Below are 25,290 nucleotides of genomic sequence, written 5' to 3' on the forward strand. Positions count from 1 at the left end.
TTTCAAACTTCATAAAATATCAAATTTTCCAATTTAGGTCCGAATCACGTCAAATGACGTCCGTTTTCAACCAAATTTCACAGGAATGACTTAAAGTATATATAAGACCTGTACCGGGCGCTGGAACCAAAATACGGGCCCGATACGAACACGTTCCAATCAAATATCATTTCAATTTTCCTTAACAATTTCAGAAAAACAATTTCTTTTAAAAATTCATTTCTCGGGTTCGGGACCTCGGAATTTGATTTCGGGCATACGCCCGAGTCTCATATTTTCCTACGGACCCTTCGGGACCGTCAAATCATGGGTCCGGGTCCGTTTACCCAAAATGTTGACCAAAGTCAAGTTTATTCATTTTAACATCAAAATTTAGCTTTTTTCACAGAATTTCACATTTAAGCTTTCCGGCTACGCGCCCGGACTGAGCACGCAAACCGAGTTAACTCTAAATGAGATTTTCAAGGCTTCGGAGACACAGAATTCAATTAAAACAGGTGATGACCCTTTGGGTCGTCACAATCTGTCACTTCATCATCGTTTGATTTTATATGATGCACGTAAGCATGACAGGAGATAAAAGAATTAAAGCATAGTTTCGCACTAAAAATTAATTTAAGTGAATACAACATCTTTTTTTGGGTGAAAGTTAAGAGCATCTTTTTTAGGAAGTAATGTTTTTGTCACTTCTTTTTTTGAAAAATTATTTGGTAGTTTTAGACTTATTGTTACCAGAAAATAAATGATAATGACTTCAAAGTAGAAGTCTCTAATGTCAATGAATGAAGTTCCATATATCACATCGTTATTTGGTTCTAATATGCAAATATAATCCTCAATTTAAATGAATATTTTTTGGACTAGCTTTTATTTAAAATATATAAGTTTATCATTCGTCTTAAAGTAAACATATTAGAATAGTTATGTGCCACGTCTGCTCGGACCAACCATGAAAAAACTATAACTATTTAACCGAAGAATAACATATATATATATATATATATATATAATATTCTTTTATCTAATTATTAAATTGAAATTCAAATATCCAATCAACATTAATGCAGACCATGCTTGTTATTTAGGTAGTTAATGCTAAAAGTGTGAAGAATTATTCCTAACTTAGTGATAATTATATTACGAGAAGGTTTTGAGATCAACTCCGATTCACAAGTAATTCTCTTTGACTGAACTTTTCTCACATTATTAATGCCATCGACTTTTGAAAGTATTTTGTAAATTATATTTTGTTCTTGTATTGATAAATCTCTGTGATGAATAGGTATTGCATGTAACAGATACTCTCTTCGGTCCAAAATAAGTGATTTTTTGGTCTTTTCCATGTGGTCCAAAATAAGTGATTTTTTCAGATTCCAAGAATGAATTAATTATTTTTTTCCTACATAATATGATCAATTTCATTGCTAATTAATACTAAAAGGTGAATTTCTTAATCTGTGTGAAAACATCGAAAAAATCATTTATTTTGGACCGGAGAAAGTATCAAATTAGAAGTTTGTGGTTGAGTGTTGACTTTCAATGTTGAGCTATAGAAAGTATGAGCGTTTATTGCTATACATAATCTCTATATCAATGAGAATAATCAGATCTAAGAATGACGTGAGAACTTAGCCAAATTTATCCCTAAAATAATTTTTTTTTTTAGGTAATTAACATTTTATTAATCACCAATAAGCTTTACATTTCATAGCCTGCTTTATAACTCAGCAGCTATATCTATCAAAAACGCAAAAGAGACAATTTCTCCTACATATTATTTCTAATGAAATATAAAATGCTGAACTAAACTACTAATTCCTTTTGTAGCTCTCACATTACATATGTAGGCTATTTCTCTAGCTATGCTATCAACACTTCTGCTTCTCTGTTGAAATATTCTCATGTTCCTTTCAATCCAGACACCATGTGTAACCTCTGCATAAACCATTTTGTATAATTGTGCTCCATAGGATCTGCCCTTAGTTCTCTATGTTATCCATTCTTGATGTTGCCCCCAGTTATCACCAATTACTTCTTGCCTTTGCATCCATTGTAGTACCTTTTGCCACACTACTTTAGTAAAGGAGCAGTTCGAAAAGATCAGAAAGGTTTATAAAATTTCTCTCTCTTCGCTCATGCTCTCGACGCACGATAGCTAACGTGCGCTGCTTGATGTTTCCATGGCGAATGGTAGAGGTAAGGGACGTGGACGGGGTCGAGGATGGCCCAGGAAGAACCCCATAGCTATCTCTAGTAGCTCTATGGGAATTCGAACTCAAGCTGTAGAAATTTCGCAGGATAAAGTAGCTACACCAGTGGTTGAACAAGGTACAAGCTGTGCAGCTGAATCTTTAATGACAAAAGCGAAGAAAAGGCTTGATCTGAATACTCCGGGGATAGCCAGTAGCTCTGAGAGGTGCAGATCCAACATGCAAACAAGGAGATCCCTGGCTCAAGCAATGGAACAGTGTCAACAATACATGCAGCAGGTGAAGTAATGCCAATGGGAGATAATCAGCCTACAGAAGCAACTCATAAGCAAGGAAAAGCATGGACAAATCTATTCCGGGGGAATCGAGCAGCAGAAAATGGTATGTCCTTAACTTACATACCACCACAAATTATAGATGGCCAAGTTGTGGTTCAATTAGACAAAATGGAGGTAGATCTGGAAACAGAGAAGTGGAGGAGTGCGGTAATTGCATATATAATTGGGGATTCTCCAGGTTATAATGCTATGAAAAGGTTCATTGGGATAAATTGGGCAAATGTGGTGGAGCCGGATTTATATCTACATGAGGAAGGGTACTATATCATCAAATTCCAAACTATTGATGATATGAAAGAAATTCTCTATTCTGGACCCTACTCTTTCAACAATAGGCCTATCATATTGAAACAGTGGACACTAGAATTTGATTTTAAGTAGGAATTTCCCACTGAAATTCCTTTATGGGTACAATTTCCTAATCTTCCAATGAATTGCTGGGGTCACAACTCTTTGAGTAGAATGGCTAGTGCAATAGGTACTCCAATTTATGCAGATGAATGTACTGCAAAGAAAAAGAGAGTATCATTTGCAAGGATGTTGATAGAAGTAAATATTACCAGAGAATTGCCTATGGAGATAAAGGTAATGGATCCTAATGGGAAGACATTCCAACAAGATGTTAGATATGATTGGAAACCAGAATTTTGCCAGAAATGTTTAGTGGTTGGACATAGATGTGGTATGGAACAACAACAATACAAGCAACAAGATAAACAACAAGGAAAAAGAAGAGAAGCAAAGAAAGTAACAATGGAATGGAGAACCAAAGACCCAGTGAAAGAAGGGGTGAATTCAGCAGGGGAAGCTAGCCTACAGCAGAAGGAAGCTCAGATACTTAGTCAAAGAGAAGTTGCAGACAAGGAGAATATTCAGCCAATGGTGGATCAGGAAAATGCCCAGCAGGATCACATACAGACAGCCTCCCAGCAACAGAGTAAAGTAGAACAATTAATGGACAAAGGCAAAGCTATAGAGGACATGTTTGAACTGGATATGATAGACTTTCCAGCTCTGTCACCCATTGCTATGAGGAATTCCTTTGGACCATTGAATAAGGGATCATGGTGTACTAGTAGTGTACCTCCTGATAAAGGTAGAGGTAGACTAACTTGCTGATGAAGTGGTTATTTTGGAATATAAGAGGGGTAAATAAGAGGTATAAACAAAAAGAGTTAAAAAAATATATTAGTAGGCAAAGAATAAAGCTAGCAGTTATAGTGGAAACAAGAGTTAAGGAACATAATGCCAATAAAATCATGTCAAGAATACTGTAGGGTGGAACTATGCTACCAACTATCAGGATGCTTCAAATGGGAGGATATGGTTTACTTGGGACTCTCAGTGGTATAATGTTACTATTTTGAGTGTTGCAGCTCAATTCATACACTGTTTGGTTCAAGATAGGGTGGGAATAATTGATTGTGCAGTTACAGCTATATATGGTTACAATACCATTGAGCAAAGGAAGCTATTATGGAGTGGTCTTAAGGACATTGCAGCAGGAGACACAAAAATATGTGGGGATTTCAATGCAGTCCTCTATACTAATGACAGGCTGATGGGCAACCCCATTACATATATAGAAGTGCAGGACTTTGCTGACTGTGTAGCTAATCTAGCTCTGAATGAACTAGCATGGACAGGTGATTATTATACATGGTCTAATAAACAACATTGAGTAGAAAGAATCAGCAGCAGAATTGACAGAGCTTTTGGTAATTATGAGTGGATGATGCAGTAGGGTCATGTGACTATGGAGTGTGGATTGCCATTCATATCTGATCATAGTCCAATGATATTAACTCTTCACTCAGCTCCCAAATCTGGTAAAACACCTTTTAGATTCTTTAATGTCTGGGCAGATCATGAAAGCTTTATGTCTATTATTGGAAGTATCTGGAACCAATCTTTCAATGAGGAAAAAATGAAGAACATCTGGATAAAGCTGAAGAGGTTAAGACCTTTGTTCAGGATCCCAAACACTGAGCACTATAGAACCATTAGTATGAAGATTGAACAAACTAGAACAAACTTAGAGGAGGTGCAGAAGAAGATAAATACAGCATGTAATGACACTCTGATTGAAGAAGAGAAAATCTTGTTACAGAACTTGGAAAAATGGTCCCTCATTGAAGAAAGTGTTCTAAGGCAGAAAGCAAGAACTAAGTGGATCAAATTGGGAGACTCCAATACAAATTATTTTTCAGCTGTTGTGAAGCAAAGGAGTCAAAGAAAACAAGTAAATGAACTTATATCAACCATGGGAGATAAACTTATACACCCCGACAGCATAAAGCATGAAGTGGTAGATTTCTATAAATCTCCAATGGGATCAGCAGCTCAATCTCTGCCTGCCATAGACAAAAGGATTATGAAGAATGGGCCAAAACTATCACAACTGCAGAAACTTGCTCTATGTGCTGAGGTGACTGACAAAGAGATATATAATTGCTTATGTGCTATTGACAGTGACAAAGCACCGGGAATTGATGGCTACAATGCTTATTTCTTCAAGAAGGCATGGGTGATTATCAAAAATGAAGTTAATCAAGCTGTTAAAGAGTTCTTCAGTACTGGGAAATTGTACAAAGCAGTGAATTGTACTTCTATCACACTGGTCCCTAAAATGGCCAATCCTAGCACAATAAAAGATTACAGACCAATTGCCTGTTGCACCATGTTGTATAAACTAATCTCTAAAGTCCTAGCTGGTAGAATCCAATAAGTGATAGCATCAGTGATAAGTGAAGCTCAGTCTGGTTTCATACCTGGAAGGAGGATAGCAGACAACATTATATTAGCTCATGAGCTAGTCAAAGCTTACACAAGGAAGAATATTTCTGCCAGATGCATGATCAAGATTGATCTTCAAAAAAGCCTATGACTCACTGGAATGGAGTTTCTTAGAGCAAATCATGATTGAAATGGGATTCCCAGGAAGATTTATGAGCTGGATAATGGAATGTGTGACAACTGTCAACTACACTATTATGGTTAATGGAGAACCTACTCCTCCTTTTGATGCTGCTAAAGGCGTAAGACAAGGTGATCCTATTTCCCCTTTCTTGTTTGCAATTGTGATGGAGTATCTCAGTAGAAGGCTCAACAATTTGAAAGAGGTGAAAGATTTTAAGTTCCACCCAAGGTGTGCAAAGTTAGGGATTACCCACCTAAGCTATGCAGATGATCTCCTGATATTTGCTAGGGGTGACCTTAACTCTGTCTCTCATATTCAAGAATGCTTCAATCATTTCTCTCAAGCATCTGGCTTACAGGCAAATTTGAAAAAGAGCTCAGTGTATTTTGGAGGAGTACAACAGAGTACTAAGGTGGAAATTATTCAGAAGTTGGGCTACACAATAGGAGAGTTACCATTCAAATACCTTGGCATTCCTCTTGCTAACAAGAAACTATCTCTCCCTCTTATTACTATACCAAGACAGGGAATGTATGAGAGACTAAGACTACCCAAGCTTCATGGGTGGTACAGAAGATTCTTAAAGCAAAAAGCATGTTTGAAAAAATAGGCCTCCATGAAACAGATGTAGCTGCTATGACTAAATACTCAATAAAGGATATATATGGAGCCTATCGTGGAGAATTTCAGAAAGTTCCTTGGAGAAGAATGGTCTGCAACAACAACGACCATCCTAAATGGACATTCATCTTATACTTGGCTCTTCATAGAAGACTACAAACTAAGGAGAGGATAGCATGCTGGGCTAATCTAGAGGATATGGACTGTGTGCGCAAGCAAGAAAATGAAGATATCGACCATCTACTATTTGAGTGCATGTATGCTAAACAGGTATGGTCAAAGCTCCTAACTTGGCAAGGCATAAAGAGAGAAGTGTGGAACTGGAAACATGAAGTACAATGGGCTATAGAAAATGCTACAGGGAAGACTACTAAACAGGAGGTATACAGGATGACACTAGCTAGTGGAGTGTATCATGTATGGCAGGAAAGGAATGCAAGAATTTTCAAAGAAAGCAGCAGATCTGCAGATCAAATAGTCAAGCAAATGATAAGAGAAATCCATGTGAGAGCTCGAAAAGTTAGTAGATTGGATAGATATATGAAAGATTTGAATTTTTATCCTTAGAAACTAGAGCTCTGTAGACGAGGTTGATAGAGATAGTATACAGCAAGTTTGGGATCTCTTTGTCCAAACTGCTGATTCTAGAGGAAGTTTGTAACCGATTTTGTGATGATATATAAAATATAAATAATTAACAATATATATATATATATATATATATATATATATATATATATATATATATATATATATATATATATATATATATATATATATCCTTAGAAGAAAGACCCAATGTTATGCAAAACAACTATAATGCCAATATCTATGAATGGAACATACATGGTTGTTCTGAATACAATATTCTGGCCAAATTACAACAAATGACTATGGTAGCCACTGCATACCGAACATATATATATATATATATATATATATATATATATATANTATATATATCAAAAAATAAACAGTAAATATGATAGGTTATTTGTGTAAAAATCTCATTATTTTACAAGAATTCAGTAATTGAGCCAACATAAATAAAGCTAAATTGTTTTGTTACACGCTCACCAACTGATAACTCCTTGAAAATCATATATGAGTGTGAAATTCAATCAACAAATGGAGCAACTACAAAGTGTGTACTGCATTCTCTGGCATTAACACTATTTTTTGATATATATATATATAGCTGATATATTTTTAAACATACAATGTTTACTTAGCCATAACCGAAACACCAAGACCACTTAAAATTAAAATAGTGTGGGCAATGATAAGTTATCGCACTAATAAAAGAATGATAAATTTGTTCAACAAGATATACAAAAGTCATTGCAGAATGACTATGGTTCCCTACTGTCTGATGTTTCAAAAACTTGTTGAATTTGGGAGAAGTACTCTCAAGATTCAAGTAAAGATTCAAGTAGTGATGTGGCCCGGTGAAAACAAAAAAAACATAATTTGAGTTCATAGTAAAGTTACGATATTACTTAAAACACATAAGCAGGGAAAAAGTATCCTAGAGAAAATTGTCAATATCTAATGTGTTATTGAGATAACATTATATGAAAATGAGAAATTTTCATAAAGCACTATCTTTTAGGTGTAATTAGCCATTTATAGATACCTTTTGCTATATTACGAATTATAGATACATTTTATGTGGTTATAAGATGTATTTGATGTATTTAAGCTATTGTATTCATTAATACAATAGCAAAAATATGCGTGAATCAGGGACTTCTAGCTAAGATTGAGATGTATTCAAATGTATTCACGCGGCCTTATCGTGAATACAGTAACGTATTTCGCATAAAATATGGAAGGTTGAACTTGTTTAAAACGGAAAGGAAATCAATTCACCTGATATTCTCTTAATTTAACTCAACTAACACAAACTATTGCCCATAAATCTGTATTCTTCCATTCACGATTCAAAAAGAAAAATAGCAAAAACTAGAGCAACATCTGGATTTTCAGTTCTCCCTTTTTTCTGTACCCAGTTCTCTTTTCAACCACGAAAAAGTGCAATTGATACAATTGAATACAAAATACTGTATAATTCCATTATACATATGGCAATTTTAACAGTGTTGTTGCGTCATTCTGGCAAATGGAACGGTGAGAGCAATTACGTCGATTATTCAATTGAGGGAATATAGATAAAGGAGTATCCGTCGTATAATGATTTGGTTGCGTCAATTTCTAATTAACTGGGCATAGATTTGAGCTCAAAGTCCATTAAAATTCAATACAAGGTAGAAGGGAATAGCACGCCAATGGAAATACACAATGACATGGGTTACAGGGTGTATGTAGAGTTGAAAAAAGAGAACACAAAATTCGGGATGTATCCTTTGTGCATAACAATGATTGAAAAAGAACTTGTATCCGGTGGTAGTTTAATTCAAGGCGATATATGCAAATAGATGAATCACTTCAAATTTGTAGCCTCTTATGTACTCACATACCACATCATCTTCTTTGGCTACATTTGCATTACTATATGTATCAGCATACCTGTCGAAGATTTCTGCTATTCTTGTCTTGAATATACAATCAACAGTTGTATACTTGAAGTTGGTTGTTTGATTGTACTTTCCCTTCTTTCTCAGATAGTAGAATATGACGTCAATATGCTATACACAAATTTAATTACATAGTGTTAGTACAATGAATCAAATTAAGAAAAAGAAACTGAATATGATAAGTGAAAACTCAGTTAAATACATCACACAGATTCAGTTAAATATATCTGTTATTTACAAATAATGAGATCTTTTTAAAAACATCTGAATACAGTTAAATACAGTAGTTATTAAAGAATAATGAGGCCATTAAATAGATCATTGTCGAAGCCCCCTTTTTCTCGCGAAATCGGATTTATGACATTTGGGCGGACAACTCCTTTTTCTTTTGGGAATTGGGTTTGCGATTTTGAAGAGTCGCCACCTAATGATTAAGTGCATTAGGACACTAAAAAGAAATTTGATTTAGAAAACCAGAGATTGGGTAAGAGCTTGAAATTATCTCGAGGGGAAGGTGTTAGGCACCCCTCAAGATCCACTAGTGTGGTTCCCGGCCATGCTACAATTGTGACTTTAAGTGCAAGCAAGAATTACAAATACAGGGTAGTTTTCACATAACATTTGCAAGCAACAAAAGAAGTAAAAGGGGTTGAAGTTTGGGAAGAAGATAGTTTTGAAATTCTGAAAATAAACTAATAAAGGGGGAGGGGTTTGCACATAATTTCTGCGAGCAATTAAGTTAAAAAAGCGGAAGTTTTGGGAAGAAAGCAATTTTGAAATACTGAAAATAGACAAGTAAAAGGAAGGTTTTTACATAATTGATGCAAGTAATTGAAGTAAAAGAAAGGTTAAAGAAGCTGAAAATTGAACGGTTTCTTTTAAAGAATTCTGAAAGAATAAACAAGTAAAGGGAGGGGGGGTCCTAGGTTTATAAATAATATGGATCACCCCACACAACACCCTTTAACCGTTTATACACGTGGTGTTATCGCGTGGTCATCATTTCCATTTCTATCCTTTCCCACCCCGTTAAGGTATTAAACGCGGAATGGTCTCGTTTTCCTATTACATGCTACTACCCACCCCAATCCTATCAGTCCCGGAGGTGTTTGGGACTACTAGTCCTAAAGGGAAGGGAAATTTGGCTTTTGTGGTTTAAAAGGATAAAAGTCTAAGGCGACAGTCAAAACACATATGCAACAGATATGGGAAAAAACACATAACAAATAAAAAAGGCTCAAACAGACCTCCTAAAGAAACAAAGAGAAATATATAGTTTAGCATGTCTTGCACGTACTAGTTATGATATTAATTAAACTTAAAGGAAACGGGAGGCAGACTGACTTATTACATGTTTTAGATGAGAAACCTGAATCAGACCTGCCTGCTGGTTGGAATTTGATAAAGGCCTGGTTTTAATTTGTAAATTATCCTAAGGCTTGTCTAAGTGAAACCTATAGGCATGATATCTAATAGTGCAGAAGTGTGTTGGTTTTAAAGAAAAAGACTTGTTGATTAAAAACATGAGCTCTGCGGACTTGAGCAACGTCACTACTGATTTTAGACTTGTAAGCGAGATAGACGGTTCAGATTCAGATTAGTTGGTTACTCCTATAGGCATGCTTTCTAAGTGTTATTGATTTTAAAACGTTTATAGAAGTGCAGAAATCCTATATGGTGTCTAAAATACTGATTATTATTTAAACCTACATATCGTTTGCCTAGTGATGGATGCATATGCAGAATTCAGGTAAAACCTATAGACATGCTCTCTATATGATAGGCAAAAATGCAGAATCCTATAGACATGTTCTCTATATGAGATGCAGAAATGCAGAAGCTATTGACATGATATATATGTGTGATATGCAGAACTTATAGACAGGATTTCTAAGATGAAGAAGTGCAGAACCTAAAGACAGGATGTCTATATGAAATGCAGAACCTGTAGGCATGGTTTCTATATGCAAAAATGCAAAAAATGCAGAACTTGACATGATTTGCAGAAGTAAATACCTATGAACATGATATCTACCCTTGTGCATACATGAGTGACCCTCCCCTTTTCACTATGAACCCCATAAGTTATTACAAATTATTAGAGCCCAGAATAAATAAAGGAAAGAAAAATAAAATTACATCAGAAAGCTAAAAATCCCAACCAAGGAGAGCCTGATTCAGACTTCTGTCTGAAGCATGAAGTAAACCAACTCCAAAGGATCAAATTCCAAAGCCTTTCTCTTATTTGGGATGAGTCAGAGTTCCCTAAGAGTCTCAGGTGGACTTCGGGAGTGCTTACACCCAAATATATTGCAGAATTGAATTATAGTGCAGTGTGGAAGGGCCAGCCCTCAAATGTCCCAGTTCAGAGGGAGCTCAAGGTCCCAAAGCAAGGCTCATAGGACGGGGGCAGAACTTTGAATCTAAGAGAGAGTGCAAACATAGAGGGGATTTTAGGGAAAGCCAAGACAGGCTGGTGGTCATACCTAGCAATTAGTGCTGGCACACCCCAACCAGCCTGTTAGCCATATTATTTGGGAGTTAGGATCCATTAAAGGATCAAGCACGGACATGAACAACAATTTGGATGCTGCCATGCCTGAACCTTAACTCAAACACATAGAGGGGAATAGGGGTATGGAGATTCACAGCAAAAAATAGATGCGAAGAGAACAACATACATATTTAACACTAAGCATAGACAGCAAAGACAGGATGATAGAAGCTGTGAAATAAACACATTGGGATGAGGCTGAAACTTAAATTAGAACATACCGGTTTCAGGGAAACAAGAAAGTAAAAGCAGTAGTCTTGTAATGCCAAATTGCAAGCAAATAGTCAGAAGATCTCAGAAGAGAGTAGAGTGTAGAATTGAGAGAGTACGAGCATTGAAATTGAAAGTAAGTAATGTGTGTTAGAGTATTGAACTCCTTCTCCCAAAGTGCAGAAGGATCGTGCCTTTTATAGTGCAGAAAGCAAGTAAGAAAAAGGTAAGAAAATAGTTTTGAAATCAATTACATAAGGTCTCCCTTTAATTAAGGGATTCTGATTTCAAACGGGCAGAATAAATAAGGAAAGAATTTGATCAAAATCTTTTCCAAAGTAGTACAAGAAGGGCAAATACACAGAAACTATTTAAGGAAAGAGTTTGATAGCAACACGATTTGTGCAAATAAGGAAAGGCAATCAATCAACAGCCAGTAAAAATCAGAAATTGAGTTTTGATATGAATGAATCCAACCAAAAAAGGTGAAGAAAGGTTTAATTAAAGAAAATCAGTAACAATCAATAGAACCTTATTAAAAGAAATTCTGAATCAATCACAAATTGGCAAAACCTTTTCTTTTTGAAGGAAGAATTCCTCATATATAAAGCATACAGACATGTCAAACAAGAAAGAACTGTCATGCTAATTAGAAAAGCCTAGCATAGAAAGTTCAGAGTCACAAACTAAGAGGCTCAAATTCAATACATAGACTCAGAATTAGTTTGAGAGAATCCAGGGTTCCATAATAGAACCCTAGTCCATGCGCAAGATCAAACTCACCAAAAACCCCAAATCCTAGGGTTTTCAACTCGAATCAGATGCAGAGATGAGAAGACAAATAACTGAAACAGACTCAGAGGTATCTTTCAGAGACTCATGAGAAAACAAACAGGTAAAATAGCATGTTCGAAAGAAACTTAGTGAAAAAGCTGATTTGAAGCATAAAGAACATGTTTTAAGAAAAGCTTGGAACTTAAACAAGTTCAGAAGACAAAGAGGTACTATAAACTTAAGGAAACAGTAGATGAAACATGTTTAGAAAGAACTCAAACAAAGTCCAGAAGAAGGCAAATAAAGAACTAAGAGCTTAGTAGGAAATACAGTAAAGGAACACAAGGGTAAACGAACACATAAGATAAACGTGTGAAAGCATGATATAGAAACCAGTAGAAGAAAGAACGGAGCACAATAGAAGAATATGCATAATAAGGCAAACACAAGAACACAGGAGAAGGACATGCGAGTTAGAAAAGAGAACATAAAAGTATAGCATAGACAGATTCACACAAAGAAAAGAAGAAGAGGAGTCAGAAAACATTTTAAAAAATCAAAGAGAAACAGATTTTGAAAGAAAAGACTGGGGAAAACGTTTTAAAACTCCAGTAGAACACAAATATAGCATAGATTTGAGAAAACAACCAGAGAAAAACCTCGAATAGCTTAGGGTTTCAGAGAAACCCTATAAATGAGAAAGGCTTGGAAGAAAGTCCGATCTTGAGTCGGAGAGGTCAGAAATAGGCTCCTGATGCTTGGATACGCTGGAGCGAGGCCGGAGAGGCCTCAAAGCCATGGATCTGAGAAGATTTGAAAGAACACCATCGAGGTCAGACCTCGAAACTTCGAATACCCAGGGTTTAAAGGTGGAGATGGGTGAGTACAGGTCATCCATGGCCTGAGAAGCCATGGATTCCAGTGAAAGTGCGGTTGAAAAGGGCAGAAGATGACTAGGGTTCCGAGGAACCTTCGAGAGAGTTTTGGGGGAGGAGAGTGTTTGAAGGCGGCTGAGAGATGGAAATGTGGGGATTAGGGTATGGTCGGTGGATTAAAAATGGTAAGGGGTGATCGTGGTCGTTGATCAAAACGATCACTGGCCTGGATTAAAAGAAAAGGCCAGGCGGGTTAATTGGTTGGGTCGTGGGTCGGGTTACAATTGAGATTGGGCAGGTCTAATTGGGAGTTTAGGATTTGGTCAATTTGAGGGGTCAATTTGGCTATAATTGAAATAAATTGGGGCTACATATTAAATAGCTAGTTTTTCCTTTTTATTTTATAAAAAATAGTAAAAAATGATTATGAAATTAAATTAAAAGTATTGAATAAGTAAATAATATATAAATATTAATTTAAAAATATTGGATCCAAATTCATAATTATAAAATGCTGTTAAATCTTAAAGTAGGCTAAAATTGTAATTATATGCAATTTAGCTTTTAAAAATACCAAATAGATTTGTAAAAATATATAAAAATTACCTTAACTATATCTTGGCATAAATATGAGAATAAAATAAGTTATTCACCAAGATGGTAATTTTGGGAATAATTATTGGTTTTTATACTGCTAAAATGGACAATAAATTGGTTTAAAAATCTTTTAATAATTGGGGAAAATACTAAAACACTTAGGCATACTTATATATGCATATATATAGTATTTGAAGTATATTGCATATAAAAAATAGACAGGGAAAAATTGGGTATCAACAACTGCCCCTCTTTACCCGGGAAGAATGGAAGAGTTGTCGGGTAAAGATATGATGGCCAATTTTGACCGAACGGAATGGTTTGAAGAGATTGACCGCGCTCTGGTTCCTGAGCTGCCTACATATCTCTGGTCTTACAGGAATCAGGTCGTATGTAGTTCGGGATCCGTCGGTGGAATATGCCAATAGAGATCTTTCAAGAACGGACGCGATATTTAGGTTGGGATGGTGTGGTTAAGAGCCTAGTAGGGCTGCGGGAATCGGAGCGGGATCGCTCCTGCTAAGACGGTCATTGCTCGCTGGTTTACCTGTAAATAAACAATGCAAGCGTATACTGTGCATAAATTTAGACATGATGCAATTTCCCGTCGGACCATGAATGCTGTCCTCGGACAGTGAGGATGACGTCCTCGGACCATGATGTCCTGGGCCATGAAGCATATAATAAAGGATTCGCAGGCTATGAAATGATGCTCTCGGGCTATGAGAATGATGCCTCCGAGCGATGATGCCTTTGAATAATGATATGCAAGAGATAAAGGAGTCCTCAGGCCATGGCATGGCGTTCTCGGGCTATGAAGATGGTGCCTCCGAACAATGACGCCTTTGGATAATTTGGCGATCTTTCAGCCCATGAAATGCAAAAGGTGGCGATCTTTCAGCCCATGAGAGCGTAAATAAAGTGGCGATATTTCAGCCGATGCAAGACATAAATAAAAATGGCGATATTTCAGTCGATGCAGGATTTAAATGAAGTGGCAATATTTCAGCCGTGTAAATAAAATGGTGATCTTTCAGCCAATGCAGGATTTAAATGAAGTGGCGATATTTCAACCATGCAAAGCATAAATAAAATGGCGATCTTTCAGTCGATGCAAGATTTAAATGAAGTGGCGATATTTCAGCCATGCAAAGCGTAAATAAAATGGCGATCTTTCAGCCGATGCAAGATTTAAATGAAGTGGCGATATTTCAGCCATGCAAAATGTAAGTAAAACAGCAATCTTTCAGCCGATGCAAGATTTAAATGAAGTGGCGGTATTTCCGCCATGCAGATGGAGACAGATCTTAGTCTCGAAAGGCAGAATAGTAGCCTTATGCAATGCAGGAAATGCAGATGGAGGTAGAGCTTAACCTCGGAAGGCAGAATAGTAGCCTTATGCAATGCATGAAATACAGATGGAGGTAGGGCTTAACCTCGAAAGGCAGAATAGTAGCCTTATGCAATGCAGGAATGCAGATGGAGGTAGAGCTTAACCTCGAAAGGCAGAATAGTAGCCTTATGCAAGAGATAAAAGGCGAATAGTAATAAAATTTCTTAGCTGATAGCTGGTAGCTGATTGTGATATCGTGGCTGCTGGGGATATTATATGCGGATAGCGACTGTGAATAGGTGTGACACTTCTGAGAGTTGTATTCTTGAACAGCATGAGTGTATAATATATGATTTTGAGACTTGGGTGCCTGCATCCAAAGAAAAATTATGAGTTTTGTAAAGGGGAAAGGTTAGTTCCGTGTCCCCTCTGACTTCGCTTGACCGGCTTTGATCTGGTGACATAGTATGTATCATAGGGGTAGCGTTGCTGAACAAACCGATTTCGATAATAAACATGCATGAGTTTGTTAAAGATACGACGTAAGTACATATTTAAGAAATAGTTTTTAGATGAACCGACGACTGTGACGTGGTCCAAGACATTGCAACTTCTCTTGTTGCGGAATTTTGAGGGTCCTCCTCAAAATTCTGCCCCAGTTTGCTGGGCTGCTACTTCTGACGGCTGCTAGCGATGATCGGCTGAAGTTACTTCGAAATTTTGAGGGTCCTCCTCAAAATTCTGCCCCAGTTTCCAATTGCGGGGGAAATGAAAATTTTATTGAATTGTGACCGAACCCATAAGGCTGCCTACGTATTACCTCTTAAACGGGAATTAGGTCAGACGTAGTTCAAATTACATAATGAGATCAGAGATGGTTACACATAGTATCGCTTGACTGCATCTGAATTTATCGGCTTTGGCCAAACTTCTCCGTCCATTTCTGCAAGTATGAGGGCTCCTCCTGTTAGAACCCGGTGAACCATGTATGGACCCTGCCAGTTGGGAGAGAACTTCCCTTTGGCTTCGTCTTGATGTGGAAAAATCTTCTTTAACACCAGCTGCCCCTGTGTGAACCGTCTTGGTTTGACTCTCTTGTTGAAGGCTCGGGACATCCTGTTCTAATAAAGCTGACCATGACAAACTGCATTCATTCTTTTACCATCTATAAGAACCAACTGTTCGTAACGACTCTTCACCCACTCTGCGTCATCGAGTTCTGCTTCCTGTATGATCCTTAGGGAGGGAATTTCTACCTCGGCGGGAATGACCGCTTCTGTACCGTAAACCAGCATGTAGGAGTTGCCCCAGTTGATGTGCGGAGTGTGGTGCGGTACCCCAATAAAGAAAACGATAACTTCTCATGCCATTTTTTATTCTTTTCTACCATCTTCCTCAGTATCTTCTTGATGTTCTTGTTGGCGACTTCTACGGCTCCATTCATCTGAGGCCTGTGAGTTGTAGAATTCTTGTGTTTGATCTTGAAGGTTTCACATATAGCTTTCATTAAGTCGCTGTTGAGGTTGGAACCATTGTCGGTAATGATTGATTCTGGAATCCCAAATCGGCAAACGATACGGTCACGAGCGAAGTCTGCCATGACTTTCTTAGCCACTGCTCTGTAAGATGTTGCTTCAACACATTTGGTGAAATAGTCAATTGCTACCAGGATAAATCTGTGCCCGTTGGAAGCGGCCGGCTCGATTGGTCCAATAACATCCATTCCCCAGGCGGCGAAAGGCCATGGTGAGCACGTTGCATTAAGCTCATTTGGTGGCACTCTTATCATGTCTGCATGGATTTGACAGCGATGGCACTTTCAGACATACTGGATGCAGTCCGTCTCCATAGTCATCCAAAAATAACCTGCCCGGAGTATCTTCTTGGCTAAGACAAAACTGTTCATATGTGGGTCACAGGTCCCGGCATGAATTTGCTCTAGCAGTTTAGATGCTTCTTTTGCGTCGACACACCTTAGTAATCCCAAATCCGGAGTCCTCCTATACAGGATTCCCCCGTTGTGTGAAAGAAGTGGTTAGATAGTCTCCGAAGTGTGCGCTTCTGAGTGGTATTTGCAAGCTCTGGGTATTCTCCTTTTGCCAAATATTCCATGATGTCATGAAACCAGGGCTTTCCGTCTGCTTCTTCCTCGACATGAGCACAATAAGCTGGCTGATTATGGATTTTCACCGGAATAGGATCAATGTAGTTCATATCTGGGTGTTGTATCATGGACGATAGGGTAGCCAATGTATCGGCAAACTCATTCTGGACTCTGGGAACATGCTGGAACTCTGTCTTTGTGAACCTCTTTCTCAACTCCTGTACATGATGCAGATAAGGGAGTATCTTGGAGTTCTTGGTCGCCCATTCTTCTCGGACCTGGTGTATAAGCAAGTCTGAATCTCCAATCACTAGCAGCTCTTGCACGTTCATGTCAATGGCCATCTTGAGCCCTAAGATGCAGGCTTCGTATTCGGCCATGTTGTTGGTGCACGGGAACCTGAGTTTGGCAGACACCGGATAATGCTGACCGGTTTCTGATACTAGGACTGCTCCTATGCCAACTCCTTTGAAATTTGCTGCTCCGTCGAAAAACATCCTCCAACCATCATAGGACTCTGCAATGTCTTCTCCTATGAATGACACCTCTTCGTCAGGAAAATACGTCTTTAGGGGTTCGTATTCTCCGTCCACGGGATTCTCGGCAAGGTGATCTGCCAATGCCTGTCCTTTGATCGCTTTCTGAGTTACGTAGACAATGTCAAATTCACTCAACAGGATTTGCCACTTGGCTAGCTTGCCGGTAGGCATGGGCTTCTGAAAGATGTACTTCAAAGGATCCATCCTTGATATGAGATATGTGGTATAGGCACAGAAGTAGTGCCTCAACTTCTGAGCTACCCAAGTCAAAGCACAACAGGTGCGCTCTAACAGAGAATACCGGGCTTCGTACGGGGTGAACTTCTTACTGAGATAATAGATGGCCTGCTCCTTCCTCCCCGTTTCGTCATGTTGCCCCAGAACACAACCGAATGCTCCATCCAATACTGCGAGGTAGAGTAATAGAGGTCTACCTGGCTCGGGCGGGACCAAAACTGGTGGTGTTGACAGGTACTCCTTGATTCTGTCGAAGGCCTTCTGGCAGTCATCGGTCCATTTGGTAGCGGCGTCCTTCTTCAACATCTTAAAGATTGGCTCGCAGATAACTGTAGATTGAGCTATGAACCGGCTGATGTAGTTGAGTCTCCCCAAGAAACTCATTACGTCCTTCTTGTTCTTTGGCGGTGGCAACTCTTGAATAGCTTTGACCTTTGATGGATCCAGTTCTATTCCTCGGCGACTTACAATGAACCCAAGTAGTTTTCCGGCAGGAACCCCGAACGCACATTTTGCGGGATTCAGTTTCAGGTTGTACCTTCTCAGTCTATTGAAGAATTTCCTCAAATCTTCCATGTGATCAGTGGCCTTCTTTGACTTAATGATGACGTCGTCTACGTACACCTCGATCTCCTTGTGTATCATATCATGAAAAATGGTAGTCATGGCCCTCATGTAGGTGGCCCCTGCATTCTTTAACCCGAATGGCATCATCTTGTAGCAGTACATCCCCCACGGCGTAATGAAAGCCGTTTTCTCAGCATCTTCTTCGTCCATCCAGATCTGATGATACCCAGCGAAACAATCTACAAATGATTGCAACTCGTGCTTGGCGCAATTGTCAATCAGGATGTGTATGTTTGGCAAGGGGAAGTCGTCTTTTGGACTGGCCCGGTTGAGATCCCGGTAGTCGACACAGACTCTGACCTTCCCATCCTTCTTCGGTACTGGCACAATGTTGGCTAACCATGTTGGATATTCTACTACCCTGAGAACCTTAGCTTTGACCTGCTTAGTGACTTCTTCCTTGATTTTCAGACTCATATCAGGCTTGAACTTTCTGAGCTTCTGCTTTACCGGTGGACACGTCGGATCAGTTGGTAGTTTGTGTGCCACAATAGATGTACTTAGACCAGTCATGTCATCGTACGACCAGGCGAATATGTCCTCGTACTCCTTTAGGAATTCTGTGTATTCTTCCTTTTCTGATGGTGACAAATGAACGCTGATTCGTGTTTCTTTGACATTTTCTGCATCTCCCAGGTTAACAATCTCAGTCTCGTCCAAATTGGACTTAGGTCTGTTCTCAAAATTCTCAACTTCTTTAACAATCTCTTCCGGTATATCATCTTCCTCTGAATCTATGTCCGTTTGTTGCGTTGTCTCGTTGCATGTCACAGTCATTGGTTCATCAAGATAAGTAATAGTAATGCTGTATAAGTAAAGTAATGAGATAAAATAATAAGAGTAAGATTTATAAGAAAACTTAAGTGCTTTTGATAAATTCCGTAAACGTTTTGAACATTGGAGCCCTTTCTTGCTAAAACAAAAAAAATGCGAAAAGAAAGTAAACTAGTAAAAATAAAATAGTGCATCGTGCTTATTCAGCCTTGCTACCTCGAGGCACGCCGGGCTCTGGTGGTTCTGACGGTCCAGTTGTTGAGACGTGCTCCTCCGCTTACAGCCTGTATGGAAGGGCCTTCCTCCCCCTCCTCCTAAAAAATAACACAGCAATCAATATCATCATCTTCTAGGAACAAGTTCCTCATTGCTGCTAGTGCTTCCTCTTCCTCTGACCCGTAGATAACCTCGGCTGGCTGGAAGGTCTGCTCCAAATGGGGTATCGGCTGCTCCAATGGATAGTAAGGACCACGCCAGGGTGGCGACCATTCCTTGAATTCTCTCCAGCTATATTCATATCCCAATCCGAAGGTGGTGCCGTGTTTCTTGAGCTTGATAGGCTTAGCGATTCCTTGGAGATTCTTGCCAAGTCCTCTGCCAGGTTCATACCCGCTCCAGTTCAATATGCTTTTAATTTTGTTGTCCCACCACTTATCCTTATCGACGGCGTTGACTCGTTCGATGTGGTGGTAAGTTTCTCCGCCTATCTTTCTTCTTCCTCCAATTGCTGGGATGGTCTGGCGACTATATATGGGATTGCTACCGTCACCATGAATGATCACCTCCTAGTGATTCCACTCAAACTTCACTGCTTGATGTAGTGTTGATGCCGCGGCCCCGGCGGCATGAATCCATGGTCGTCCCAACAATAGATTGTAAGATGCAGCACATATATCACTTGAAAATCAACATCAAACCAAGTGGGTCCCATTTGCAAACATAAGCTAATCTCCCCAATAGTGGACCTTTGAGAACCGTCGAAAGCCTTAAAGTTGATGGCCCCATCCTTGATTTCATGCAGCCCTTTTCCCAATGTTCTGAGTGTTACCAGCGGACAAATGTTGAGACTGGACCCCCCATCGACCAGGATCCGGGTGATAAAATAATCTTCGCACTGCACGGTGATGTGCAATGCCTTATTGTGATTCAATCCCTCTGGTGGCAGCTCATCTTCATGGAAAGTGATTTTGTGACTCTCCAATACCTTACCTACCATGTTTGCCATTTCTCCTCCGGTGATGTTGCTTGGTACATATGCCTCACTCAGCACTCTTAACAAGGCATTCTTGTGTGCATCGGAACTCTGTAGCAAAGCGAGGATAGAAATCTGCGTCGGTTTTTTGTTCAGCTGATCAATGACTGAATATTACTTTGCTTGTATCTTTCTCCAGAGATCATCGGGCCCGGTTTAGCGATGGCTTGTCGACCAGAGGTCTGCTTACTCGACTCAGCCAAGTGTTCTGGGGTGTAAACCCTACCGGTTCTTGTCATACCCTGGGCTGCAACAGCTTCCCCAAACTTGGCTTTCCCCTTCCTTCTTGCTTTGGCTACGTAGTCCCATGGTATGGCTTTTGTGTGGAATGGTGTTACGACTGTCATTGCTACCGGAATGGGCACCCTTGCTTTGGAAGGTAATACAGCAACTTCAAATGGCTCAGGCGCCTTTGGGGACCCAAACTCGACCTCAATTGGTGTTGGCGTCTTTGCAGAGGCTGGTGTCTCAAACTCAAGTGGTATGGACATGTTCACCTCGGCATCTTCAGAAGGCTGAATCTGAACTACAATCGGATTAAGGGTGACTGTTGGTTTCTTTGGATCATCACCTTTTGCGATCAAACCGATTGATCCTTTGGGATCCCAATCATCCTCTATTTCAATCACATGAACACCTCCACCATTGTGGCCCGGTAGAGGGTTATTGAGGATATTCGGAGCAGGCTCCTTTGCCACGATGATCTTGTTGTCAATCAAAGCCTGGATCTTATCCTTCAGGGAGCGGTATTCATCAATGGTATACCCCTTCATGCCAGAATGGTATGCACATGTGTTATTTGGGTTGACCCATTGGGAAGGGTTTTCAGGAGTTATGGCAGGGATAGGGGTGACATAACCAGCAGCTTTGAGCCTTTCGTACAGCTGGTCAATTGGTTCGGCAATGGCGGTATACTGTTTGGGAGGTCTGCGGTCGAAATTCGGTCGGGGTCTAGGAAAGTTTTGGAGAGAGAGAGGTGATTGATAGTGAGATGGTTGAGTGTTGTAGGCTTGGTAGACGTGTGCAGGCTGGGAATATCTGGGTGAAGCAGGTTGGTATGTAGGGGGTGGAGGCGATTGATAGGTAGGTGGTGGAGTTTGGTAGGAAGGTGCGGGTGTTTGGAAATTTGGAGTGGGCTGATATGTAAGTGGAGGTATTGGGTAAGTTTGGTATTTGACAGGTGAATTGGTTCTCTGTGCAACCATTACGGGGCCTACGTCCCTTTTCTTGGATGTACCACCAGACTGCAGAGCCTTGTTGGTGGCTTGCAAAGCTTCAAAGTTCGTAACCATACCACTCTTGATACCTTCCTTAATCCTTTCTCCTAGCTTGATGATGTCGGAAAATTTATGGTTCTCGATCAGCATCAGTTTTTCATAGTATTGCGGATCCTGAGCCCAAACGAAAAACTTGTTCATTTGTTCTTCCCCCAAAGCAGGTCGAACATTAGCAGCCTCTGATCTCCAACGAGTGGCATACTCGCGGAATGTTTCTGTGGGTTTCTTCTTTAAATTCTGAATGTAAAACACATCCGGTGCGTTTTCCATGTTGAACCTGAATCTGTCCATGAAGTCGGACACCATACTTACCCAGTTTGACCACTTCTTTGGGTCTTGGCTAATGTACCAAGACAGAGCATCTCCTTTCAGGCTCCTCATAAAAAGCTTCATGCAGATCTTCTCGTCTTTTCCTACTCCGACCAACTTGTCGCAATATGTTCTCAAGTGAACCCTGGGATCCCCTGAGCCATCAAACATTTCGAACTTGGGAGGTTTGTACCCCTCGGGTAGTTCGACATCGGGCTGTATGCATGGATCTTCATAGTTTAGCCCCTCAATTCCCTTACTACCTTCAACGCCTTGAATTCTGGTGGTCAACTTCAGTGACGACCCAACCCGTCGTCACGTGAGTTACCGTCCCGTTTTCCCCATTTTCTATTTCTTTATGCTTCATTATCAGTGTTGGGTCTGAACGAGTTGACTTGGATTGGTTCTAGAAGGAAATGGGACACTTAGTCTCTTTAAGGAAGGATTGTTTTGGAAAAGTCAACCGGACGTTGACTTTTGTGTTAGAGGGCTTGGATATGAACTCCGATGATTTGGTTAGTTTCGGGGGATGATTTGTGACTTAGGAGCGTGATCGGAAGTGATTTGGAGGTCCTGTGTAGAATTAGGCTTGAATTGGCGAAGTTAGTATTTTGGCGAATTCCGGTTGATAGGTGAGATTTTGATCCGAGGGTCGGAATGGAATTCCGAGAGTTTGCAGTAGCTCCTTTAGGTGATTTGGGATGTGTGTGTAATATTTCAGGTCATTCGGAGGTGTTTCGGTTAGGTCTTTGATCGAATGCGTGTTTTGGAAGTTTTTGGAAAACTTAGGCTTGAATTCGATGAGAAATGATGGTTTTGGTGTTGTTTGGGGTGTTTTTATGATTGGAACAAGTTTGAATGATGTTATAGGATGGGTTGGTGCTTTTGGTTGAGGTCCCGGGGGCCTCGGGGTGATTTCGGATGGCTAACGGGAAGTTTTGGACTTGTAAGGATCAAAAATCACTACTGCTTCTGGTATTTTCTCTTCTGCGGAAGTGGGACCGCAGAAGCGAGGAGCGAGCTGCAGAAGCGGCAGGGATCGCAGGTGCGCGTAGGGCGACCGCATCTGCGGAGTCGCAGATGCGACAAAGTGACCGCAGATGCGGATTTTAGAGATCTAAGGGGAAACCGCAAATGCGAAAATGGAATCGCAGATGCGGGAGCCGCAGAAGCGGTCTTGTCACCGCAGAAGCGACTTTAAACCACAAAAGCAGAAGTCGCAGATGCGGCTAAGGAGCCGCAGATGCGGAAATAACAGGTCAGTGATATTTAATTTCTCCTTCGCGAAATTTCAAAGGGTTTCATAATTTTCACTTCGGACTTGGAGAATTTGGGCGAGTTGGAAGAGAGAAATCAAGGGACTTCTTTGAGGTAAGAATTTCTGAGTCTAAAACACGATTTTATGGTGTAAATACATAGATTAGAGCTGAAAACTCAAGGAATTAATAGGCAAAAATGGTGATTAGGGCTTGAAACTTAAGAGAGTTAAAATGGGGATTTGAGGGGTCATTTCGACTCCGATTTTGGTGTTCTTTATATGTAAACACTCGTGGCGAGATAAGGAATCCGTTGATGTTAAATTTTATGATTTTCGAGAAGTGGGCCCGGGGCTCGGGTTTTGCTAATTTCGAGATTTCAGTTATTTTTCGATTGTTTTCGCTTGGGTATTGTTTCATTGGCATATTGTGACACATTCGTTGTGGTTTTGATCAGATTCGACGCACGAAGAGGTCGATTCGAAAGGCAAGGGCATAGCGAGCTAGGATTTTGGTCGGCTTGAGGTGAGTAATAGATGTAAATGCTGCTCTGAGGGTTTGAAACCCCGTGTTTGCACATCGTAGTGCTATATTGAGGTGACTTGCACGCCGGGTAGCGAGCGTGGGGTAGAGCACCATTGGGGATTGTGACTTGGTCCGTCCTGGTAGATGAATATACTGTGTATTTGACTGAAATTTATTTATTATTATTTTAATTGAGCTGATTGCTATATTTGGGCTTCGTGCCAATTGATTAAATCCTTCAGGGATTGTTAATACTGGTTTCTTACCATTTCTACATATCATTGAACTCAATCCTGGAATTCAATACTGTTTTGCAAACTCAGCCACTTTTCTCAAACTAGAAACTTAATTAACATTTTCAAATGAAGTTTGGGCTGAATATTTTTATGTTATTGTGCCCGAGAGGCTTATGTGATTTTGGACTGAGTATGGGATCGGGCTGCGCGCCGCAGCGGTTTGATATTGATATGAGGCCGAGAGCCTAGTTGATGCCACGAGATGCCTTATTATTTCGCTTGGGCCGTAAGGGGCCCCTCCCGGAGTCTGCATACCCCTAGTGAGTGTCGTCGACGATAAATAAATGGAGCGGGTTGCACGCCGCAGCGAGTACTGAAGAGTACCGGTCTATGTGTTGCATTGCATATTTTGATTGTCATTCACTTATTTACCTGTTGTGATATTTCTATAATTGTGTTCACTGATTTATTGATTTTATGCTACTGGGTTCAAGTTGCTGTATTTATAGAATTATTTTGTGCTTATTCAGGATTTCTTATTCTCAGCCTTTATTTATGTTTATTACTCACTGGGTCGGAGTACTCACATTACTCCCTGCACCTTGCGTGCAGATCCAGGACTACCGAGGCTGAGTGAGGACTTCTCTACCTAGCATCATATTTGGGAGTTTTGAGGTAGCTGCATTTGACGTTCGCAGTCCTGATCTTCTTTCTATCTTATTTACTTTATTTCCACATTTCTAGAGAACAATACGTAGTAGGTTGATACTCATGCATTAGAGGCTCAGACTTGTGACACCGGATTCTTCGGGTTGTGTAGTTATTTTATATTTTGGGATTTCCGCATGTTTAACTCTATTCCCGGATTTTTAGTATTTTGACTTAATAATTATCTGTGTTACTTAATTCATGAACTGGATAAAATGGTTAAGGTTATGTAAGTGGTCGGGCTTGCCTAGCAGTGTGTTGGGCGCCATCACGACCGGGGTTGGGGTCATGACAACTTCTTAAGCTCTTCGGCCAGATTTCTGATGAGCAAGTCCTTATCATCGGACTCGGGTGTGCTTGAGATAGGCTGGGTGGAGTGTGGTACAGTCTCCACGTAGATGGGGGTATTGTGTTGGTTGTGGCAGTGGTCATTTGTGGAGTTCAATGGTTCCGGGATGAGCAGTGGTGTATTGATGG

General features: G+C 39.9%; 1 protein-coding gene and 1 pseudogene across 1 annotated transcript; one reads left to right on the forward strand and one right to left on the reverse strand.

The window, feature by feature from the left end:
* LOC109232665 lies at positions 3,011–4,229 on the forward strand. The gene is made up of 2 exons (XM_019398420.1): positions 3,011–3,644; positions 3,826–4,229. Exons 1-2 carry the CDS (start codon positions 3,011–3,013, stop codon positions 4,227–4,229), a joined length of 1,038 nt encoding a protein of 345 aa, XP_019253965.1.
* Positions 15,848–18,764, reverse strand: LOC109232822 (annotated as a pseudogene).

The sequence above is a fragment of the Nicotiana attenuata genome, chromosome 9 (genome assembly GCF_001879085.1).
Source record: "Nicotiana attenuata strain UT chromosome 9, NIATTr2, whole genome shotgun sequence".
In the NCBI taxonomy this organism is placed as follows: Eukaryota; Viridiplantae; Streptophyta; class Magnoliopsida; order Solanales; family Solanaceae; genus Nicotiana; species Nicotiana attenuata.

Excerpts from the sequence above, each read along its gene's own strand:
- LOC109232665 (XM_019398420.1), top strand. The coding sequence starts at position 3,011 with ATGGCTAGTGCAATAGGTACTCCAATTTATGCAGATGAATGTACTGCA. Across the intron at positions 3,645-3,825 it reads TAGTGTACCTCCTGATAAAG|GGTGGAACTATGCTACCAAC; the intron begins GTAGAGGTAGAC and ends AGAATACTGTAG.